The sequence below is a fragment of the Hevea brasiliensis genome, chromosome 8 (genome assembly GCF_030052815.1).
Source record: "Hevea brasiliensis isolate MT/VB/25A 57/8 chromosome 8, ASM3005281v1, whole genome shotgun sequence".
In the NCBI taxonomy this organism is placed as follows: Eukaryota; Viridiplantae; Streptophyta; class Magnoliopsida; order Malpighiales; family Euphorbiaceae; genus Hevea; species Hevea brasiliensis.
The window spans coordinates 99,197,844-99,223,249 of record NC_079500.1 but is presented as its reverse complement, the minus strand read 5'-3'; the positions used below and the strand labels follow the sequence as shown (position 1 = coordinate 99,223,249).

The 25,406-nt window shown below is 32.9% G+C and overlaps 3 protein-coding genes across 3 annotated transcripts; all 3 read left to right on the top strand.

Moving 5' to 3' along the window:
• Positions 1–15,450: 15,450 nt before the first annotated feature.
• Positions 15,451–17,187, top strand: LOC110653574 (nematode resistance protein-like HSPRO2). Its single transcript, XM_021809278.2, has one exon. It carries the CDS (start codon positions 15,545–15,547, stop codon positions 16,979–16,981), a length of 1,437 nt encoding a protein of 478 aa, XP_021664970.2. The 5' UTR covers positions 15,451–15,544; the 3' UTR covers positions 16,982–17,187.
• Positions 17,188–17,591: 404 nt separating this feature from the next.
• LOC110653573 (uncharacterized) lies at positions 17,592–20,559 on the top strand. Its single transcript, XM_058151807.1, has 3 exons — positions 17,592–18,151; positions 18,398–19,885; positions 20,049–20,559. The coding sequence occupies exons 2-3, from the start codon at positions 18,642–18,644 to the stop codon at positions 20,293–20,295; spliced, it is 1,491 nt and encodes a 496-aa protein (XP_058007790.1). The 5' UTR covers positions 17,592–18,151; positions 18,398–18,641; the 3' UTR covers positions 20,296–20,559.
• A 760-nt stretch (positions 20,560–21,319) lies between these two features.
• LOC110653516 (uncharacterized) lies at positions 21,320–22,267 on the top strand. The gene has a single exon (XM_021809192.2). It carries the CDS (start codon positions 21,320–21,322, stop codon positions 22,265–22,267), a length of 948 nt encoding a protein of 315 aa, XP_021664884.2.
• The last annotated feature ends 3,139 nt before the right edge of the window (positions 22,268–25,406 follow it).

Genomic DNA, 25,406 nt, shown 5'->3' with positions numbered 1-25,406 from the left:
TTCAATTATAATTTCAAATATAAATAAGTTGAAATATGATCAAACAAGTATGGAATCCATCAATAGAGATTTGAAACTTTGAATTGGTAGAAAAAAGAGATAAGATTTCTTGTTCTTTGTTTGATTTGGAATTGAACCAATAGAAAGTTTCTAATTTTTCTAGTTATCCTTTGCAATGCCAAGTTATTGAATAATGTTTATTTATCCATTCATTCTTGGAATTGAACTTCAAGTGATTAAATTTTCTTGTTCCTTATTATTCCATTCTTTAATTTCACTTCTTAGTCATTCATGCATGGTCACTTGTCTTGACCCATAAATGAAATTCAAATCTCAAATATTAATAATGTTATACATTTGATTTGATATTTAAATTAAACACAACTTTTCTTTTTTTTTTTTTTTTTTAATCTATGGTTGTCTTTTTGTATAATTTAATTTTTGAAAATAAGTATACAAAATACAAGCCATATAAATAAAAAAAAAATAATATAATATCTTTTCTGTAAAAAATGCCATAATTAGAAGATTAAATACTATGATTATAATAGTAAATTTAATGATTAATTCATCAATAAAAAAAATTATTTAAATTTTATCTATTATAAATTTAATATATAAATAAGTGAATTTTATTTATTTTATTTATTTTGTTTAAATTTAATATATTATATAAATTTATTTAATATTTAATTTCACACTTGTACTTATTAGAAATAAACGAATAATGCTTAATCTAAGCATTTTTAACTTTTTATTTAAATTAATCTAAAAACTTCAATTTAAATTTAATTTAATCAAAAAAATTAAGAAAATTAAGAAATTGAGTTTGAACTAATAAAAAAAATTGATAACTTAATTTAGAAATTTTAACTTTTAATTAAAATTGAGCTTCAATTAAAATTTTAAATTAATTTAAATAATAAATTAAAATAAACATCATAAAAAAAATACATATATAAAATTGAACATTTAATATGTTAACTTAACATCATCCTAGAGCATCTTTTCATCAATCATTCTTTTCTTTTACTACTATCTATAATGTTTTGTTCTTTTGGTGGTTTGATGATCATCTATATATTCCACTAGGATAAAATAGGATAACTAATAGACCCATTCAAGAACATTAGTCTCATAAATGGCATAGGTCTTGTTGGGTAAAACTTTCTATTATCCTCATGGGTAAGTAAGTTATTTCCCTTAAATTAAAAATATTTACTTTATTTTTATAAAAATAGAATTAAAATGGCAATTAAACAACTTGAATTTATCAACTTCTTGAAAAGTTAAAGTTTTCAAGTGAATTTACTCTCAATTAAACAAAGTCTTTCCCTTACAAGTCAAATAAAACAAGAGAAGAAGAGATTGTCTCAAAAACCCATTTGTCTACCATTCATGTGGCAGTTTTCCTATCAAGCGACCATTGACTAGTAGCCAAGGGATAATGAAAAAGATGGGTTACTCCCACCAAAATTGGTAGGCCTTGAGGGTTCTATGAATTGAAATTGATAAAGGTTGCAATGTAGTTAGGTCTTTGTATCCACCAAGATAAATTATTAGATAGAATCAAAATTTGATTTGCTTATTATTTTAATACTTATTGTTAAGATACATTCAAAATAATATTCTAGACTCTTATTATAACTTTAAGAGTATACTCTTTCTTATCAAATTAATGTTTTCAAGACTATTATATTTAAAGTGTTATCTAGAAAAAATCAAATTTTAATGATCAATAAGTCTTAATTCAATAATGTTGAAGTCGTCTTTATAGTTATGAGATTTTGAATTCACATCCCAATCGAAGCCAATTGTATATAAAAAAAAATTCTAATAAATAAGAAATCAATTGAATTGGAGCTTCTGTGTTTTAACATTTGAATATAATTTTAGGTAATAGCTGATAATTGTTGATAATAATTAGTAGCTGATTATTTTAAGCGTTTGATAAAATTATATTTAATTGTTATGTTAATATGTAAAATAATTAGTAAGTGTACATATGTCATATTATTTATTTTAATAATAAAATAGACATATAATTATTAATATATTTTACAACATATACAAATTCAAAATATAATTATTATGTATATACATATATTTTTTTATCATATAAGAATCAACATTGTAGCTAGTTTAATTATTATTTAAAATATTCTTATATTTATTTGCTATTTCTTATCATTTTAAATAATTTATTAATATAAAAAATTAATTTAAAAACAAAAAAATTTATAATTAATAAATTTAAAAAAATAATATAGTGAAAATAAAAAATAAAATTAGAGCAGCTACCGATTGATAGAAAAAAAACTCTAAAATAGAGTCGGCAACTGGTTGAGATTAAAATGAGTTAAAATCAATTATTAGCACCTGATTTATAAATTTTACCAAACACATACAAGGTAGCTATTAGGTACAAAACAACTACTAGCTACACCAAAACCCTAAATCAAATATCACTTTAATCTTAAAAAGATAAATAAACTTTAATTTCACATAAATAAAATAATTTCATTTATTTATTATAACTTAAGGAGGGTCACTCAGTGGAATTTTTTTTCTTCACATGGAATGCAAAACTTTGAAGAGTTGGACAAGATTTTAGACTCATTCCTTACCCAGAAAGAGTAAAAGGTTGGTGAATCCATTAAACTAATAGTTGAATGGTCTTATGATAAGAGTCTTATCCCATTTCATAGCAAAATAATGTGATAAAATATGAATCTCTGAATCTTCCCATTTATAGTTTTTAAGGGATTGATGTTGATTTAGACACCAAGAATATGTAAATCTTTTGTGATTGTCAAAATAAGAGGCTAATAATGCAGAATGCACATGTTGCCATGTTACCATTCTATCTAAAAGCTCAGTTATCACATAAAAGTAGACCAATCTAGCGCGAATTCAGAATCAGAATCGAAATTAAATCGATTTAAATTAAAATTGAACCAAAATTAATTAAAATTTAATCGATTAAAAATGATTTAAATTGGAATTATTGATTTGGTTTCGGTCAAAACTAAATTTTTTATTTTTTATTTTGAAAAAATTAACCGTTAAATTTATTAAAATTAAAATCAAATCAAAATTAGATGATCCTGCAATCTGATTCTAAATCCTCTAAACTGATTCTGACCCAAAAAAAAAAAAAGAAATCCCATGTTTTTTTTCCTATGTAATATTAAAATTGGACAATTTTATCTATTTTTTCTTAATATTGACTAACAATATGTGAAATTTATACAATTAGTGGACCTATCCAACCAAAGAAATCACCCACATTTCCAGAAGAGCTTATGGATATATATATATTTTTTTCACTCTCTTTATTGTCTCACATTTATTTTGGATAAAAATTTTGTACTAAATATAAGATTTTATCAAATTTTTTTCTTTTGAATTAATTTTTAAAGTAGAATTAAACTGATACATTTCCTCCACACTCTTTGTATGTCAGATTCAACAGCAAAAGTAGATTTGGACTGATCCCTAATTGAGGATGAGAGCTAATTTGGGTTTGGTGTTATCCAAATAGCAAGTAGCTGAATGGTGCAGACTGTTTCTGTTGTTATCCCATTTAACCCAAAAGCCAAATGCTGCAATCTTTGCACTAGATTAAGATGCCTCACTACCATTAAAGATCTAGATGGCTGTACCCATCAATTATTAATCTGTTTTAGTACTGTAATTGTCAAAAGAAAGGGCTAATAATGCATTGTATTTCTATCCATTCTGCCCCTTTTTCATAATGTCCAAGTTTTATATGTTAAAACTTACAAAATCAAAAGAAATTCTAAATGTAATCAATAGAGCTCAAAATTCATTCACACTTATTTGTACCAACCAAATAAAAAATATATATATTATTACCTAAAATCCCATCTCAGAAAGTAGGATGCATGGTTTCAATTTTGATTCGAAGCCTACTAAAGAATTAAAATCAAATTAAAATTTTCAATACTATTTTGATTCGATTAGATCTAGTTTTGATTTCTAAAGTAATTTTATGTAATTGCTTTAATTAAAATTTATACTTAAATTACAATTTAAAATTTAAAGTTAATTATTAATATACAATATTTTATATAATATGCTTTCTAGTTATTTTTTTAATTATATAATCTTTAATTATAAGGTTATATATAATTAAAAATTAAGCATATTATATATATTTATAATTAAAATTTTAAAGTGATTTAATGCAATATTAGGTTATATATATATATATATTATTTAAAAATATAATTATTTTTTTATTTCGATGAATTCAATATAATTTTAGTTCAATTCTTAAAAAAAAATTAAAATTAAATCAAAACAATAAAATGAAATAAATTCAAACTTTCAAACCCTTTTTATACTACTACTAAAAACTAAGAATGGTAACGGGTCAGATTTTGACGGTACTTGATTCAACCGAATCCTAATAGGACGGGTTTAAGTAATATAATCGACGGGTTGAGATTTAAAATTTAATACCTATGAATGATTTGAATCGGATTCGGATTTTACATGTTGAGTATCCATTACCCAAACTCATTTATTTAATTATTTAATTAAATATAAAATGTATGTTTTTACAATAATATTTATAAGTTTTTATATATTTAATTTTATATAAAATAAATTTAAAATATTTATGAAATTATTAAAATTTTTAATTATAAATTATTAATAAAAATAATTTTTTATATAAATTATTAATTAAAAAATATAAAATTAAACAGATTCAAGTATTTTTCAAATAATAATAATCAAGTTTAAAATAAATTTGAGTTTTAAAAATATTAATTTAATTAAAATTTAAGAAAAATAATGTTCATAAATACTTTATTCGTTGCGATCTTTTCAAAATAACTTAAAGATAAACATCGTATAAACATAATGATAAGCATCAAGAACAAGGCATATATGCAGCCTCCAATCTTGTGTTTGAAAACTGGTTTCCCACTTCTTTAATTAATTATCCATAATTTTATAAGCAACTCATGACTTATTGACATGCAATAAGGAAGCAAATGGTTTCATCTTTCTCATGTAATGTCTATCCATTGTAAGGACAACATAAGGCAGACTAATCTTATTATTCCTTTACCTCTTTTTCTTTATTATTGTATATGCTCTTTGACTTAAATAGAGACACATCTCAATGGAATAATATATAACTTTTTATTATTTAAATATTTTTAATTTCTATTGCAAGAATCCTTGGGGATCAACATCAACAATAATTAAAGGTTTAAAAGTAATGATGCAAGAGTTGTCAGGCAATATTGCTATTCTTAATTACTCCAAGAAAACCTATGTTTATTTATTATTTTGCTATGTGTCTGCCTTGGTTTGATCAAACAAGTAAGGAATCAAGAAGAGTAATTGAAGAATCAAGAATAACTCTATGGAGTGGGGCAATGGAAACCATGCATTGTGGTTCTTGATTAGTTCTTGTTCTATGTTTGGCAGTCAATAATTAAGGTGAATAATCAAAACTATGAAAGAGTGGGTAATTTTAGTGGAAACTAATTCATAAAGGTGATGATTGGCTTAACTTATAAAATTTAATATATAAGTATTTAGTTTATAAGTTAATTTGAATTTATAAATATTTAAAATTTTAAATAGTACGTGTTTGGTTAAAGTGTTTATAAATAAGTGATAAGTAATTAATGTGTTTAATAAAAAATAATTTCTAAACTTATTTATTATTAAAATGATTATAAAAAATATTAACTAAGATTTATAATGAAATTTTATAAATAAACTTATAAATAGAGAATTTATAAGTATTAAAATGAAAAGTTAGGTCTCTCAATTTATTTTTTTTTTAACTTATAAACTCAATTTATAAGCTTAAAAATTATTATAAATAAATAGATCAACTTATTTTTAAAACTTATAATTTAATTTCATCAACTTATAAGTTAAACAAATTATATAATAAAATCGAATGCACAATGATTTCATTATAACCGTTGATTGTGCTAGGTCACACGTGGTCCCACTATAATCAATGATTATAATTAAACGGTTTTATGTATAACAATTGTACCGAATAAAAATTTTATAAATTGCGGCAAATACTCCCCTACATAAAAGAGTTGAATTGTGTAGTAAATATTTTAACTTACTTTGCGTGCTTATTTATAATTAAGTTTGGGCAATTAACTTAGTCAAATTTTATATTATTAAATAATTAAATTTAACATAAAATAATAATAAATTTAAAAATTAAAATTTAATTTATAAAAATTGTAAGCCCTACATATTTTATTCCATTTTTATAAGAGTTGCGTCGCAAGCCAAAATTGTTGTGTGCTTGGAAAATTTTTCACACTATTCTCAATCAATTTTCTTATTAATAATAGTTTAATTTTATTGATAAATATTTAATATATATTATTTATTTTAAATATATTAAATTAATATGAAAGAGTGTATCTTAATTTTATCTAACCTTAAATATAAAAAGAATTAAAATCTATTTTCAAAGCCGGTTAAGTGGAGTGCAATACTCTCAACTTGACTTAAAAAAAATAATAATTTATTTATGAATTTTAAAAAATATATAATTTTTTTTTATAAAAAAGGTGGCATGATTAAAGAGTTGATGTGAAGGTGAGGCTCCTTGGAACTTCGAAGAGATAAAAGAGGAGTTATTGGAGGAGTTGGAAGCACGAAATGCCCATACTCTCTCTCTTTACGCTACATTGACCACTAACTCATACAACGTCTATACATGCAAAGCATCTTTCATATTCTTATTCTTTCTAATCTGACACTGGATAAGAAAATACAAAATTTTATTAGAAAATTCTTATAATAAAAATGAAACTCAATATTAGAAGAAAGAATACAAGTAATGAAGAAAATGATTGTGTATTTGTCTGTATCACATTTACAGAGATATTACATCTATTTATACATGAAAATATGAACTAATTTGGACAAGAATAATAATTGCTATAATTATGCTACACAAATCTCCTATAATCATGCTAATTGCTATAATTATGCTACACAAATCTCCTATAATCATGCTAATTACTGTAATTATGCTAACACCTCCCCTCAAACTCAAGGTGGTAGCACAGGTGCCAACTTGAGTTTGCTTAAGAGATCCTGAAAGCGAGCAGGAGGATGCGTTTTGGTGAATATATCAGCGGTTTGGTGTGAGAGGAGAGCGAGAATCAAACATATGGTGCCATGAGCAACATGATGACGTACAAAATGACAATCAATTTCGATGTGTTTGGTACGCTCATGAAATACATCATTATGAGAAATCTGTATGGCACTTCTATTATCGCAATGAAGCATTGTGGCAGAAGAATGAGTGACACCCAAATCAGTTAATAACCACCGTAACCAAAGTAATTCAGATGTAGCATCAGCAAGAGCACGATATTCAAATTCTGTGCTAGAACGTGCAACAACAGTTTGCTTTTTGCTACGCCAAGAGATAAGAGAATTATCCAAGAAGAAACAATAACGATTGTAGAGCGGCGATCAGCCGGATCACCACCAATCGATATCGAGTAGCGGATAATACTAGGGAGGAGGTAGCGGAAAAGTGCAAACCATGAAAAAGAGTGCCTTTGATATAACGAAGGATTCGAAGTACTGCAGAGAAATGAGTTGAGCGGAAGCGGACATAAAGCGGGTGACGGATGAACGAGATATGAAATATCAGGTCGAGTAACTGTGAGATAAACAAGACTCCCGACCAGCTGGCGATATAAAGTAGGATCATCAAGCGGAGTGCCATGAAGCGGGGTAAGTTTGCACGTGAGCTCCCATGGGGTTGATCTTTGTTTTGCTATCGATGATGCTGCTCGAGAAAGTAAGTCGGATGCATACTTGGCTTGAGATAGATAATAGCCATCAGAATTTTGAGAAACTTCAAGACCCAAAAAATAGCTGAGAGAACCCAGGTCTTTCATTTCAAAATGTTGATTGAGATAATGTTGTAACTCTAGAATACCAGATGAATCATCTCCTGTTATTATCATATCATCAACATAAAGCAACAGAAGAACAATACCACTGTCAGTTCGGCGAGTGAATAATGCAGAATCATGTGGACTAGAGAGAAAACCAAGTTGAGCAAGAGTGGAACTAAATTTGGCAAACCAGGCCCTGGGAGCTTGTTTTAATCCATATAAGGCTCGTCGAAGTTTGCAAACCTTATGAGGAGAATGATAACCAGTTGAGGATGCATATAAACCTCTTACATTAAATCACCATGAAGAAAAGCATTTTTGACATCCATCCGGAAAAGTTTCGATTCTGACTGCAGCAAGAGCTAAGAGACTGCGAATAGATGTTAATCGGGCCACTGGAGCAAAAGTTTCTTCATAGTCGATACCATACTCTTGAGTGTACCCTTTGGCTACTAAGCGAGCTTTGTAGCGTTCAATAGTTCCATCAGAACGGGTCTTGATTTTGTAAATCCATTTGCAACCAATAGGGGTCTTGTTTGGTGGAAGATCAACTACATCCCAAGTATGAGTTTTCTCTAAAGCCTGAAGTTCGTCAGTCATAGCTTGCTGCCAAAGAGGGTCAGTACTTGCCTCACGATGAGAACGAGACTCATGAAGGGTTGCAATAGTAGAGTAACAGTGAAAATCAGAAAGATAATGAAGAGTTTCTCTTACACGGGTAGAACGACGAAGAGTAGTGCTAGGAGGAGATGCGGTAGCAGTCTTGGATCAACAACTGGTGCCGATTCAACAGGGGCAGGTGTAGTTGGGTTAATATTGAGCACATCACAATCACCTGGATCAGGACTTGGAAATAGCTCTTTGGAGGAGTCAGTGAAAAATAGAGAGTCAGTATTGACAGAGTGATGAAATTTGGAAAGAGAAGAGAACATAGTATTTTCCCAAAAGGTAACATGACGAGAGATGCGTAACTTATTAGAAAACAGGATCCCAACAACGATACCCTTTGTGTTCAATGCCATAACCAAGAAAACAACATAGACAAGCACGGGGTTCTAATTTGGTATGTTCATGAGGTTGTAAAAGAACAAAAGAAACACATCCAAAAGGTTTAAGGATGGAATAGTCAGGAGGTTGTCCAAACAACTTTTCAAAAGGAGATAAATTATGAAGAACTAAGGTAGGAAGACGATTAATAATATAAACAGCATGAAAAGCTGCTTCTCCCCAAAATTTTTCTGGACATGAGGCAGAAAGAATAAGAGTACGTACAGAATCAAGAATATGGCGATGCTTGCGTTCGGCTCGCCCATTCTGTTGAGAGGTGTGAGGACAAGAACGTTGAACAACGGTGCCTTGTTGACTAAGAAACTGAAGTAAAGAAGAATTCCGATATTCCATGGCATTGTCTGTTCGGAGAATTTTAATATCACAAGAGAACTGAGTTTTAATCATTTTTGCAAATGTGATGTAAATTTGTGATAACTCAGATCGATGTTTCAAAAAATATATTCAAGTAAACCGAGAATAATCATCAATAAATATTACAAAATAACGAAAACCATTTATTGAAGAAATAGAAGAAGGACCCCAAATGTCAGAATGAATTAAACCAAAAGGAGTGTCTGAAGTAGTATTATTATGAGAAAAAGATAATGCAGGTTGTTTTGCAAGTTGACAATTTAAACAATTAAATGACTCAAACTTAGTAGATCCTAATAATCCACGAGAAATTAAAGGTTGAATTTTACTGGTAGAAGCATGACCAAGACGAAGATGCCATTGGTGAATGGAGGAATTAGGGATTGTAGCTGCAGACACAAATCTTTGAGGAAGATGTAAAGATGGAAGCTCAAATAATCGACCCACTCTGCGACCCTCCCCAAGAATCTATCCCATTTGTGGATCCTGTACCTGGACGCCATGGTGAGAAAAAATAACATTTAGTCCTTTTTCACACAACTGACCAACAGAAATAAGATTGAGTGCCAAATTAGGGATATAATAGGTGTCAGGGAGATGAAGATTTAAGGTAGACACATGACCAGTATGTGTGATGTTCATTTTAGTACCATTTGCAGTATGGATTGGTGGTAAGGAAGATACAGGTTTTGCATAAGACAAGAATTTAAGATTAGTGGTCATATGATTACAACATGCAGAGTCAAAAAGCCAATAAGAATTAACCGGAGTGGCAGACATGGCAGCAGGAGAATTAGAAGAGATAACCTGTTTGAATAGTGCTTCAAGATCACTCATGGTGATGGCAGTAGAGCCCTCGATGAGCAAGACAAGATGTGAGAGGAAGATCCAGGCCTTGAGACATTCTTGAATTTAGACTGCCCTCCTTTTGGTCTTGGAGGACGTGTGGGACAATGTTCAAGAATATGACCGTAACCATGACAATATTTGCATTTTATAGTAGGACAATATGCAAAAGCATGACCAATTTGATTACAATTCTTACGATTGATTGCCGATTACGATGTGAGGATCGAGTAGTTGCAAGAGCGACTTCAAATTGAGGAGTTTTATCCAAAGCGAGACGAGTCTCTTCAAAAATAATCTCTTGAATAGCGATTTCCAATGATGGGAGTGGATTTCGATGTAGCGGGGGCCTTTCGAGCGGCCTCATATTACGATCGAAGAGCCATTAGAACTTGAATGGGATGAAGATGATCTTCACGATTTTGGCACGAGATATTTGATTCCAAATAGGTTGGACACAGGCAAGAAAATCATTCACAGATTGACCTGCTTCTTGTTTCAGATTATGAAGAGTAGTCCACAACTGATAATAGTGGGCAAGTCCAGTGGTCTGATATCGATTAGCCAAAAAATCCCAGATTTCTTTTGCAGAGTCATAATTAGCAAACTGGATATGGATGGATGAGACAGAGGTATTGCGAAACCAGGTGATGATTTGATGATTTTTACTATCCCAATCCTCAAGACGGTCAGCAAATTTTGCATCAGTTTCATCGTTCTCTCTTGTCGGCTCAGTGATATCTCCGGTAACAATACGCCAAAGCTTACGACCTATCAAAAAACTTTTCATTCCTTGAACCCAAAGATTATAGTTGGAACCAGTCAGAACTGTTGCAATAGGTCTTGAAATATCAGATTTCTCCATTGATAACAAGATGAGGAGAAAAAAAAAATGGTATAATAATAGGTATGAAAGAATGAACCAGAACAGGTTGTAGAGAGAGCAGAGAGACCCCAAAAACTAGAAATAAAAGCTTTATGGCTCTGATACCATGTTAGAAGAAAGAATACAAGTAATGAAGAAAAGGATTGTGTATTTGTCTGTGTCACATTTACAGAGATATTACATCTATTTATAAATGAAAATATGAACTAATTTGGACAAGAATAATAATAATTGCTATAATTATGCTACTCAAATCTCCTATAATCATGCTAATTGCTATAATTATGCTACACAAATCTCCTATAATCATGCTAATTGCTGTAATTATGCTAACACTCAAATTTATTCAAACCTAAAGTTGGAATTTTCTAATTATTTTCTTACATTTGGATATGATAATTTCTTTAATTTTCTGTTAAATTAATTGTAACCATAGAGAAAATCAATTGGGTTTAAAAAGTTAACTCAAATTTGTCCAAATATTAAATATAGCACAAATACAAGTGAGACATTAAATCACGGAGAAACACATCTCTAAATGGCTCATTATTAAAATAGGGTAGACTCTGATATCATGTATATAAAATAAATTAAATTTAATTTTATATTAAAAGTTAATTTTAAAAAAAAATTATCCAAGACTCCGTTTGTTACACAAAAAAATAACTTGTATGTGGTAAATACTTTTTATGAAAAATATTTTTTCATAAAATATTTTTTGTTATTTGATTATAATGTTAAATTAATGATATATGCTTATTTCATATGTATATATAAATGTGTTCATATTTTAATAAGACTATTAAAATTTAAAAAAAAATAATAATTCTCTCTTTTAAAAAATAAAAATTATTTTTCTTAAAACTGACTTAGGTTTTCTTTTGATTATGAAAATATTTTTTATTAATTAATTTGTTTAATTACTCCAAATATCAAATATTTTTTGTGAAACAACGAAACCTAAACCTAAGTATTATATATAATCCACACAAACTCATCTGAAACTACTGTTGTCCATAACATTTTTATTTCATAATTTCAATTCTCTTGCCTTTTTCTTTTTTCTTATATATATATATATATAATGCCCCATCATAAGCCACAAAACATGCTTCCTTGGTAGGAAACCTGCGCTGCAAGCTCACATTTGACTCCCTTCAAAGTAAAAAAAAAACACCCATTTTTATTCCACCGCGTACCATATATTATAATACAACAATGCCCCTTTTTTCAACATATACCCGGCAGTTGTAGCCCATAATCAAATCGGTCTAATCCACGTTAAAATCAATTTGAACCGATTTAAAATTTTAGTTTAAATTCAATTAAAGTTAAATAAAATTTGATTACTCCAATTTTGAGCTAAAAATTTTAATTGTTAAATTTGATTAAAATTAAATTAAATTAAAATTTTACTATTCAGGCCCTTCCAACAAGGAAGACTTTACTATTCAGTCCAAATCTGCTTGAATCGATAAACCAAAATCACTGAAACCGGTTTGCACCTAACAGCGGCCACGGCCATAATCGTTTTCACACTGCTCACCCATGGCTAGGCGTGTAAGCGAATAAATCTTTAACCGATCCAACTGTGCGATCCACGTGGCGCCAATCAAAGTGCCTTGCCTGGCACCGTCGATGTGACCTGCCGTTTCCACCTAAGATCCGACAGGTAGCGAGTAGATAAAAGTGGGTGCTCACGTGACTCGCACGCACGTGTTGGGCTTATGGGTCACCGTCACGCTCTTGGCCATGTGATTGGTTGGCAAGAGAAGAAGTGCTGCCCAGTTGGAAGCTACCAGGCCTAGTCTTACATGTGTGGGAAAGTTGAATGACACGTGTGCAAATCGTAGGCGGTGGAGTTTCTTTTGGTATTTCCATTGGTAGCGGTAAACGCGGAGAATGAGTCCACGTAGTCTTACGTAGCCAACGTCTCAAAAATGAAACTTCAAAACGAGACTGCCAATAATAATAAATTTTTTATTAAAAATATTTTAAAATTTAAATCTCAATTTAAAACAAATTAACAAAAAGTAATAATAATTTTAATTAAATGGCTGTTGGGTATAGTAGTTGAGGGAGTGTTAAAACACTTGACTAGAACTGACACGTGGCCACCATCTATTGCCAGCGAATGATAGTTTAGTTGGGTGAGATCCATGAATTCCATGTGTAATCCATTAATTTTATCAACAAAATGAAAATGGGCAGATGAAGCCAAAAGAGTTGGCTACACGATTTAGGTGAAAGGACTTACGAACGTACCAGCCATAGCCATCTTAGCGAGGATACATTTATTGGCCTCTCAATCAGTCGGCTATGTATTTATTATAATACAATCTTTATTATAATAATCTTTACTTAATACCTAAATTTCAAATTCATAAGCTAACTCTTGCTTCTTTACTTCACAATTTTGGTAGGGTAGATGACAAAATTCTTTGTTAATTTGATTTTAATTGACTAATGGATTGATAATTATTGTTGTGTGTATAAAATATTATAGAGAAAGCTTTATTTACCCTTTTTCTTTTTAAACATAATTATTAAATTTAAATTCATATGAGAATTAATATAATAAATATTAAATTAAATATTTATATTTATGTATTTTTTATATTTTAATATAAATATTTAATTTAATAACAAAAAGATAATTAATGATAGAAGGGCAGTTGACGGATATATATGGAGACAGCTGACAGATATATATAGAAGAAGATAAGAATTTAAGAAAAGGTGTTCATATGATCATATAATAGTAAATTATTGAATATTTTCGATATATATGCACTCTCATTAATAAAATATTAAGTATCGTGTTACTAAATTTAATGAAAAATTAAATTTTTATAAATGATAAATAGACTATTTTTTTAATTTGCCCCATATAACACGCAAAAGAAGTAGCAAACAACAGAAGACGAATTGGCTTCAATTAGACGGAGGAGGCGCTCAGGATTTTGAAATTTCAAGGGTTTGGTATCATCTTTTTAGACCAAATTTTAAAATATATTTTCCATGTGACTAATATTATTAATGGCAAATTCAAGGGTCGGCTTTTGCCGTCAATTTCTCGGACAATTTTAGTATCCAAGAATACCGACAATCGGCTGTAATTTTCGACGAGTTTAGACTAGAGGGCCGGTTTAAAATTAAAATTGAATTAATTTAATTTAATATTAATTAATTAAATTAAAACGGATTGTTTTAATTTTAGATTAAATTTAATTTTAATTATTGAATTTAATTAAAATTAAAATTGAATTGAAATTAAAATCAAAATTAAATTTAATCTAAAATCTGCAATTTGATTTTTATCTCTCTGATTATTGAATAGGAACAATTAATTTTAAATTTGATTCAATGGCTAAGTCTAATTAAGAACGTTTGTATCACCATTTATGAACACGTTTGAAATTTGCATCATAACATATTCTAGAAAAAAAAAAAGAAATATTATTAAAAAAATTATTTAATTTTTTTAAGAATAGTAGAAGAAAATGATTATTTTTACATCTGTTTGGGAAATTTTTTAAGGGAAAAGGAAAATAAAGAGTAAAAAATAAAGAATAATTTTTTTAATTATTTTTTTTTCTTTTATTTGAATAAAAAGAGAGAAAAATAAAAAGAGGAAAGAAAAATATAATAAATTTATAATTCTATTTTATATATTTAAAAAAAATTAAAAAAATATAATATTATAAATTTAATGTATAATCTCCACACAAATTTTCTCTTCGAATTGAAGAGAAAATAATAAGAAAAAAATAAAAAATATTTTTCTTTTTCCCCTTACTTCTCCTTTATTTTTAAATAAAAAAATATTAATATCAATTTATTTATTTATTTATTTTTTCTCCTTTTTCTTATATTCAAACAAATACAGTGAATAAATTGATATTTTGAAATCTTATTTTAATTATGAATAATAAATAATAAAATATAAAATTTAATATATTTGATAAAATTAATATAATAGATGGGATAAACCAAGGTCCAATTTGGAACTGTTCCACTCGCAACTTTCAACATATTCCGACATGGGCAGTTTCCTTTGTTAAAATACCAACAAATGAATACGCCTTCCACGTTAGGTGATATGGATAAGCATAAGCTTCACTCTCTCTCTCTCTCTCTCTCTCTCTCTCTCTCCTTCGAAATTTCCATTTTCTACACTTACCTTCCTTCCACTTCCTAATTTATTTTATTCCCAAACAAAATTCAATTAATTTCAAAATTCAAATTCCCTCAGCCTTCATGCACCTTCCTTCCTATCCATTTCTCTTTCCTTCCTTCCCACACGCCTTTTCTTTTCTTTCCACTTCCCTTTCCCCTATATATACCTCCTCCTTGTCTTTCTTTCTCTCTGTGCCCAAACAAATATTCGGAGATTTTATGTCCTCGACGTTCAATCTTATCCATTTTTTGTTTTCATGAAAATATGGTTGATTTAGATTGGAAAGCTAAGATGGTGTCCTCTGATCTCCCGAACAAATCCCCTAAACTCTCTAACAAGCTTCATGTCATGATCCCTTCCACGACGCCGTTTCGTGGGATCACCAATGTCTCGCCGGTATCTGCTTCTGACTCTTCTTGTTCGGCTTACGAGCACTATCTTCGCCTACCTGAGTTGAGGAAGTTGTGGACTTTTAAAAAGTTTCCCGATTGGAAAAACGAGTCGATTTTGAAACCGGCTTTGCAGGCTCTAGAGATCATGTTTCGGCTCGTTTCCACCGTTTTATCGGACCCGAGACCCTACGCTAACCGGAGAGAATGGAAACGGAGGCTCGAGTCACTTGCTACTTCTCAGATCGAGCTGATAGCTATCCTTTGTGAAGACGAGGAAGAAGATGGAGACACACGTGGGACGGCACCGATCCTTGATTTACGCTCATCTAACGGCATTTTGGCTCGGGATGGGAGTTACGCTGAGGTATGGAAGGTCTCATCTGAAACCACCGTGGTCAACAGGACCAGCGAGGCCAGCCTTCTCCCTCTACTCGCCACGTGGCAGAAGTCCGAGGACATCGCACAGAAAATCCTTTACTCCATCGAATGCGAGATGAGGCAGTGTCCATACACTCTAGGTCTCGGAGAGCCGAACCTCGCCGGAAAACCTAACCTCGATTACGACGCCGTTTGCAAGCCAAGTGACGTTCATAGTCTCAAAAAGAATCCATACGATCATATAGACAACCACGAGAACCAAACGCTGTACACCACACACCAGATTCTAGAGTCATGGATTCAAGTAGCTAAAGAGCTCATTAAACGCGTAATTGAAAGAATCGAAAGCCAGAAATTCGACAAGGCATCAAGCGATTGCTATTTGCTCGAGAGAATTTGGAAGCTTCTATCCGAAATAGAAGATTTGCATCTGTTAATGGATCCAGACGATTTCTTAAGGCTCAAAAACCAGTTGCTCATGCGATCTCGGGATGAAACAGAGGAGTTCTGCTTCCGATCCAGAGCGCTGGTGGAAATAACGAAAGCATGCAGGGACTTGAAGCACAAGGTTCCGGAGATTCTAGGCGTAGAGGTGGACCCCAAGGGTGGACCCAGGATACAGGAGGCGGCGATGAGATTGTACAGCGAGAAGAGGGAATTTGATCAGATCAGTTTACTTCAGGGGTTGCAGGCGACGGAGGCTGCGTTGAAGAGGTTTTACTATGGATATAAGCAGCTGCTGGTGGTGGTTATCGGCAGCTTGGAGGCTAAAGGGAACCGGGTTTTGGCGAGTCCTGAAACTTGCGACTCACTGAGTCAGCTGTTCCTGGAGCCGACTTATTTCCCGAGTTTGGATGCAGCCAAGACGTTTTTGGGCGAGTTTTGGAGTCATGAACAGAGTGGGTTGGAGAAACGGAATCCAAGAAAATAGCTCTGGGCACAGGTGGAGGATGAGGTGGACTCGGTTGTTTTGACCGACTCAGTTGCTGTTGCTTCTTTGAAAAAAAAAAAATGCCCTTTGCTTGTTAGAAATTCTAGTTTGAAATAGACTAATACAATTACAATTTTTTTAATTAATTGTACCAAAAGTATTGAATATTGTAAAATTTTTCTAATATATTTATTTATTTTAATTAATATTTACCTAAACAATTTGAATAACTCGAAAATAATTTTTCAAAAATTGACTTAATTAACTCCAAGATTGAAAAAAAAATCTGTGAAATAATTTATATAAATAAAAAAATACACTAAAATTTAATACCTCAAACCCATTTAATAATTTCCTAACTCATTTATGCTAAAAAAAAATAATACTTTCTCTTTTATATAAAAATAATTTTTTTTTCCATCTATTTTAAATTATAAATTACATTTTTCTTTAAAATAATTTTTTATTTATTGTTTTTTAATTTATCCAACAAATAAAATTCATTAGTTTTAATAATAATATAAATTATTTAATTTTTAATTAAGTAATATAGGCAGAGTATTAATAAGAAAACATTAAATAAAATTTATTATTTTAATTATATTAATTATATATTTTATAAAATTCATGTGAAAATAAAAGTGCTGAAAGTAATAATTTCCACGACTCATTTTAGCGCTTACCGTCTAAGGAGTTCTTGATGTTACCATAACGGCAAATGACTCGGTACACAACTTCCACGTGTCTTTTTCACTATTCTTCAGCATCCACGTCATCACCTCACATATAACAAAATATAAAAATAAAAGAATTCTTAATAACCACGTGTCATATTCCTCATTTCAACCAAAAAGACAAACCCCGAAAAATCTTCACCTTCTTTAACCGTCAAAACCAGGAAAAATTACACAATAAACAATGAATCACCGTTGATAACGGTGAATTTGGATTCACTTATAGTAAAATTAAATATATATTAATTTTACTATATAAATATTTAAAAATAGACATTAATAAAAAAAATTTTACTTTTTCTTTTAAGGTTGTTTTCCAAAAATTAATGAAACAAATTCGATTGGGTTCTCTTCTCTCTCTCTCTTCATTTTCCTTCAAAGGGAAGAACTGAAAAACAACCATTCAGCTGTTCACATGAGAATCATGAACTTTTCGGTAATAAACTTTTTTTTTTCTTAATATATTTAGTTCTTAATTTCTTTCATATAGAGCAATTAATCTTGAGTTTCAAACGTTAATCTGCATTATATTAAAGTCTTAGAGTTTGGTATGTAAAGCGGAAAACTTTTTCTTTCATTTTTTGTTTTATCATTGTTATTGCATTCTTTATTTGACAGAAATTTCATGTGAAGGAGATTATGATTTTTGACTCTAATGGGTTGCTTTTATCCAAAATTTCAGGTGGGATTGGATTAAAAAGCAAGAGCAACTTCTAGAGACTCTCTCTCTTTTCTATTCTTTTGATTTTATTAAAAAAGGCAAGATTTTTCTTAGGCTTCCTGAGACTTTTGACTTGTTCAACCTCCATTTCTCAATCCTGTTGTTGTTGTTGTTGTTGTTGTTGTTGTTGTTGTAGCTTTGAAAGGAGAACCAATCTTTGTTCATTACTGTGTTTATTTTGCTACATTATTGGCCTCTATAATAAATGGGATTAGAGGGCCTTCAAAGCCTGCGGAATTTTCATCTTTTAGTTCCTCATTCATCATCTTCCTGTGGGAAACCCGTCTGTCCTAGATCATACTCTTTATCCTCATTTCGAAACCTAAGCAATCTCTCTTTCGCCTATTCATTAGGTCGTCCTTCTACCCTTTTTGGCTCTTGTGATAATCTCAGAAGTTCTGGTCTAAAACGATCTTGCAGTGCTCAATCTAACGAGTTTTTCAATGAAGAGTTTGCCAATAAGGTTCAAGATTTCGCAAGAAAGTTGGGTGTTACAGATGACAAGGATAACAAATATAATGATACTGCTTCTTCTGCAGTTTCAGAGATTTCTAAACATTCAACATGTAAGGATGGCACGAAGAGCAGAGAAAAAACTGATCCTTCTATTTCGTTTTTGCCTTCATTTCTAGAGCCTAATTTTCTTGGAATCCAACCAGAGCCACCAGAGTGGCCAGAGAGAGATGAGATTGCAAAGATGAGCATTGTTATCAAAGCAAACAGTGCTGAAATCCCTTTATCTCTGAGGATGATAGGTAGAAAGCAAAAATGGCAAGAAGGTTTTGTTGATGCAGGGGATTTTGCATACTGTTCTGTGAAGAAAGCTTTTTCTTCAATGGTGTTTATAATTCGAGAGCTTCAAAATTATGCTTTGTCTATAAGGGAAAGGCTTTACAGCGAAGATTTACAGGCAGTTGTGAATAAGTTTCAGAAGGAAATGAATGCTTCCTTTGTTTGGATATTTCAACAAGTCTTTTCTCGAGCTCCCAATCTCATGGTCTATGTGATGCTTCTTTTAGCTAATTTCACAGTACATTCAATGACTGGTAATATGGCAGCTAGCCCATCTAGAAGATTGTACCACAAGTTGATATCCACACAGGAAACGAGTCTAGAACAAATTAGTGGTGAGAGATTATCGACTTCATTGCCTGATATTTCATTTCCTGGATATGAAGAAATCATTGAGGAGGAAGAGATTGAGTTGTGGAACTTAGTGGTGGAAGAAGCTGCAATAATGCAAGAAGAATCAAGATATCCAGTTCTTGATCAAGAGACAATGAAGCACCTTTTGTCACCCATTTCTGTAGAGATTGAACCTGACGATTATGTGGAGTTTCATAGAACAGATCTTGTTTACCAGATGAGTGTTGCTGAGGATCCAAATAACCCTCTTCTTCTCTCTAATTATGCTCAGTTCCTCTACCTAGTTCGCCATGACTACGACAGGTGAATCCTCTATTCAATTGATTTAATCTTATTTTTCATTCCCACTTATGTTATCTCATTGAATTTCTGTCAGTACTAGAACTTCTGTAATCAGCCTATTAGGCAATGATCTTCCATTTGAAGATTATTGTTTCTTTGTTTTAATTCTGTATGAACTTTACAGGGCCGAGGAGTGCTTCAAGCGTGCGATAATGTCAGGACCACCGGACCCGGAGACGTTTAGTTGTTATGCAGATTTCTTGTGGCTAGTAAGGAAGGATTTGTGGAATGCAGAAGAGGTATACCAGCAAGCAATGGAAGCTGCACCCAACAGCCATTATTATGCTTCAAAGTATGCTTATTTCCTTTGCAGGACAGGAGGCGAAGACACTTGTTTTCCTCTTGGTACTTATTACAATAAAGTTATGTAATTTGAACAGGGATGGTTATTGTAAATATGTGCTGCTCATCCCCCTTCTTCCTCCTTCCGTCTCAACAAAAAATATAAGTATGTGTGTGTGCGCGTGCGCAAATCTGCACACCCATCAGAAAAATTTAGCCTGATTTTTAGCTTTAACTTCTATTTTCTTTTCTGTAGTTGACTAAGAGATAACAAGGAATTTTGCAAATATCATGTGCATGGAATTGCAAGTCTATTCTGAAAATATCATAATGAAATTGCTTCCTATTTCTCATATCTAATTCTTTAATAGTTCATATCATGTTAGTAAATTCTTCTAGGTTTCTACCTTGATCACTAAAAGCGTTAATCTGACTTAGTAGGATTATAAAATATAAGGAATGGTGGACTGGTAGATGAGAGAAGGTGGGAATTGATTATAAAATATTAACATAAACAGATAACAGTGCCCGTCAACAACCCTAATTCTTCTAGGATGATGAACAAACAAGGAAGCTATCTCATGAAAATCTCAAGTTAGACCTATATATATATATATATATAGTGATCTTTAGTGATCTTTCAGGCAGGGTCCCCATAACTTCGTGTATTCCCTAACTGACCATTGCTATATTGGCAATCTGAATATCAAGAAAAAGTTTAGAGAGTGCCAGTCACAGAAATCAAGATGATGGAAGAGAAGAAAAAAAAAAATGGAGGATCGATTTAGCAAAAGCTGGAGGAGAAAATGTTATTGTGCCATAGATGTAAGGATGGATTAATTATGATTTTGAAATGTAATGATCAGCTAGGTGATGAAAGCTAGTACACTCTGTATATAAAGACAATGATAGCTCAATGCAGAATATCTTTTTTGCCTCTCTTTATTTTCTTTTTGTTATAATTCTTTCATGGTATCAGAGCAAATTCTCCTGTGTAAATAAAATTTTCCATTCTCCTTCATACTTGAGAGAGCTAATTCTGATCAAAGAAGATTAGAGGAAGAGGTTTTCTTCCATATCTGTTGATAAGGCTTTGATTTTATATCAAATTAAATGGCAACCGGAAGTTCTAGTGAGGTAAGAAATGTGATGGAATCATCAAGAGATGATGTGTTCCATTTGCAGAATTTGAATAACCTAGGGATGATGTTGGTCAGTGTACCACTGAATGGGAGGAATTACCTTGCCTGGAGACGTTCCATGGTTATTGCGCTGTGTGCAAAGGACAAAATGGGTTTCATAACGGGGAAGGTGAAGAAACCATCAGAAGATTCACCTCTGTTTGAGAAGTGGAAGCGTGCTGATTGCATGGTAATATTCTGGTTCTTAGGTGCTATTTCTAAAGATTTAGTTGATTCTTTTTTATATGCATCTTCTGCAAAGGATTTATGGAATGAACTTGAACAACAATTTGGTGTGAGTAATAGGCCTTTGCTTTACCATGTTAAACATGAGATTAGTTCTCTCACACAAGGCAATATGTCTTTGATGGCATACTATACAAAGTTAAAAAAGTTGTGGGATGAATTGGGTTGTTTAAAGCCAATGCCTGTGTGCACCTGTGAAGGATGTGTTTGTGGTGCTGCTAAAGCTATAGCTGAAATTGATCAAGATGATAAGCTGATTCAATTCTTTATGGGGCTTGGAGATCATTACAATCATGTGAGAAATCAAATCCTGCTCATGGATCCATTACCAGAAGCAAACAAGGCTTATTCCTTGGCTTTACATGTGGAAAAGCAGAGGGAAATTCATGTTTCGGAAAATGATACAAGTGAGAATGTGGCCATGGCTGTTAAAGGTGGCTTCAATAAGAAAGATGTAGGAAGTAGCAAATTAAGGAAAGGTGAGAAGAAGGATGATAGATTTTGCACATATTGCAATAAGAGTGGACACATGATGGATGCATGTTTCAAATTACATGAGTACCCAGATTGGTTTCAAGAATTGAAACAGAAGAAGTTCAACAAGGTACAGGCACATGTGGCTATTCAAGACTGATTGGGGAAAAGATTTTTCTGTGGCTGTTCAACAAGAAGTTGCAAAGTATATGAAAGGCAAGGCACACATGGAAGATAATAGTGGTCCTAATTTCTCTAGTTACGCAGGCATAGTTTCTTGTCATTCCCTCCTTAGTACTGAGTATAACTGGGAAGGCTCTTGGATTATAAATATAGGTGCCTCCACACACGACCTATAATAACACATTTTTTCATTCAATCAAATCACTCACTCAAATGCATGAATTCTTACCTGATGGATCTAAACAAATTGTAAGTTGCATAGGTTGTTATCTGTAGGGATGTGACATTCCTTATCCGGTCTATAGTGTAGCTAAGTAAGGCGTGCCACATTTAGTGCCAAAGCACCCTATTTTATCTTGTCTTATACCGTATTAATTTAAATTCCATTTATTCATATTATCCCATGTGTTAATTTTTTTTTTTTTTAATTTGGGGAAACAGACAAAGTTTCTCCTATTTTATTAACATTTGACGAGTTTTACTAATCACCGTTAAAATCTCATATCATACTATAATTTCAATATCATATCTAAATCATCATATCTTGTCTTTTCATCATCAGCTCATATCTGTCGACACCATATTTTGGCCGATCCCTGAAATCAATAAACTTTAAAGCCGATCCCCAACACATAGTCTCCCTTTACCAACTAACCACATTTCCGATCTCTCCTCAAAAGGAATCTAATTAATACTAAGTCCCCGTATCATTTAAAGCCTCACCGATCTCTCAAACCAATGGTCAAGTCCCCTGATCAGTTAATTACATTCCCAATCTCTCTTGTCAAACGAAATCGAACCAATACTAGATCTTTATGTCACCAGTCTTATTGCCGATCTCTCATTTAAAAGTTTGGGAATAATAAAGTTAAGATTTCGATCCGGTTTAATGATGATCCCGATCTTAAGTGTTCAAGTCAAATTTTCAATTTTAATCAAGTCCCGTTTAGCGTTGGTTCCCTGCCGATCTCATGCTTATTGTGTTTTCCGACCTCTTACACTTAGATTAATAATCACTTTTAGATGTTGTTCTAATATACTCAGACAATCAAGTGCTTATGCAATTTAGAGATTTTCCGATCACAATCATTCATTAAACAAAAGGGATTTTCATTTCATTTAAATTTGTACAAGTCATTCGGCTGGAGGATCACCCCCAGCCTGATCTACATTTTGTTCGCTCCCTCTCTCACCTTCGGCCTCCTCCTCGCTTTCCTCTTCGTCTTGGGGAGCCAAGTCGACCATCCAGGAAAAGTCCTCCTTGGGGTAACGCTTCTTGAGCTCGGCCAAGAGATCCCTGTGAGCATTTACATAAGCGCCGGCCTCCCTTGTCACTGCCTCTTCCTCTTTCGCTTTGAGCTCCTCGGTGAGGTGAGCAACTTCACTGGCCCGGAGCGCTTGAACTTCCTCAAGAACATGATCTTGCTCGGCTAGCTTATCCTCGTAGAACTTCATCTGTCCCTCAATTTCAGATATGTAGTTCTAAGCGGATGAGAGTTGAGATTGGAGGGAAGCCACTTCATGACCCATCTTCTCGACCTCTTTACCCAAGCGGTGAGCCTTCTCCCAGATAATATGCTGGTTCACCAAGCACTCCACATTCAGGCTCATAGATCGGGTCAAGATGTCATCAAGATTGTCCGGAGATAGCCTGTCCCGATCTTCCTGAAGGCAGATAGAAGCCCCCAGAACTTTAGCCAAACCCGGATTCTCCCGAACAGTTTGGTTCTTCTCCAGGGAATGGATCAGCACTTGAGCACCGCGGGAGAGGGTCCTTGAGGTAGGTTGGGAAGGACCCCCTTCCGCACTCGAAGCGACTGGAGGAGGTGGAGGCGGCTCTTCTTGGCGAGGAGGAGATCGGATCACTTCTACGTCGGGGATCAGCTGCCTCGAAGGTTGAGAGGAGCCCCCTTGCATTTCCTCAGCTTCATGCCTGGGTGTCTGGAGCAGCTCGGATCGCTTCGCCGCTTGCCATACCTACACAAAGAAGAGGTCAGTGAGATCGCTAAGGTCCAAAGATCTGAGATATAGAAAATACCGATGCCGAGGTCAGAGAGCTGAAGCCCGCGATCTTCGCCAGTGATCAACTCCATTGTCCAGTGATGCAGTTCGGCAGTCACTGCATCCAAACAAGAGAACTTCTCTTTGGCCGCCTGATCTTTTAGCTCCATCACCATCAGGCCTTCTTCCCTATTTAGGGTGAGGCGTTTCGGAAGTAAGGGGCCCTGGTGCAGCCAGCTGCGAGGGAAGCCCTCAAAGCCGTTCGGAATTTTGCTCCTCAGAATGAAGAAGCGATTCTTCCAATTCTTCAGGGAAGAGGGCAGATCGGTAAAAAGCCCGCAATGTGGCTTCGCCTGAAAGAACAAATACTCAACGTCCTTTCGATGAGTTAATCTATGTAGTTCGGCGAATACCTTAGCTGTAGGACGGAGTCCCTTAGCTCGGCAGAGGCCTCTGAAGGCTACTAGGATCCGCCACGAGTTTGGGTGAACTTGGGCAATACACACTTGATAAAATTTTAAAACTTCCTTGAAAAAGTCATCAAGGGGGAACCGCAGCCTGGCCTTTAATTGTTCTTCATATATCATGATCATATCGTTCTCCTCGAAGAAATGATCGGCACGAAGATCGCCGTGACACTTAATCAGCTCGTATGAATCAGGCCGGATGTTGTACTCCTGGCTGAATGACTGCAGGTCGGTTTCTTGCAGGATTGATGGCAGCTCGTCCATGGGAAGATTTTCTCTCCCTGAAGAAGGTACATGCCTTGATGGTGCTGCTTACCCCCGAGCTGGAACGGAGACCCTAGGAGGTTCAGGTCGCACGCTTGGTCCGACTACCTCCACTTCATCAGACGACCACGAGATCTGAACGGAAGGGGGGCTTCCCGCTCTCTGACCCTCGGCGCCACTCATTTTCAAAGGAAATAGAGAATTTAAACTAAAAGGAGGATCAAAACCCTTACCAGAGCTTGATCGGTGTCGGAAGAACTCGAAAAAATCGAGAGAATTTTGAAATCACTCGCGGGATGCTGAAAATGACATAAGAGAGCAACTGGCTGACCCATCCCCTATTTATACCCGTCTGAGCATTTAATGCTCACAGTGTTTCAGGCG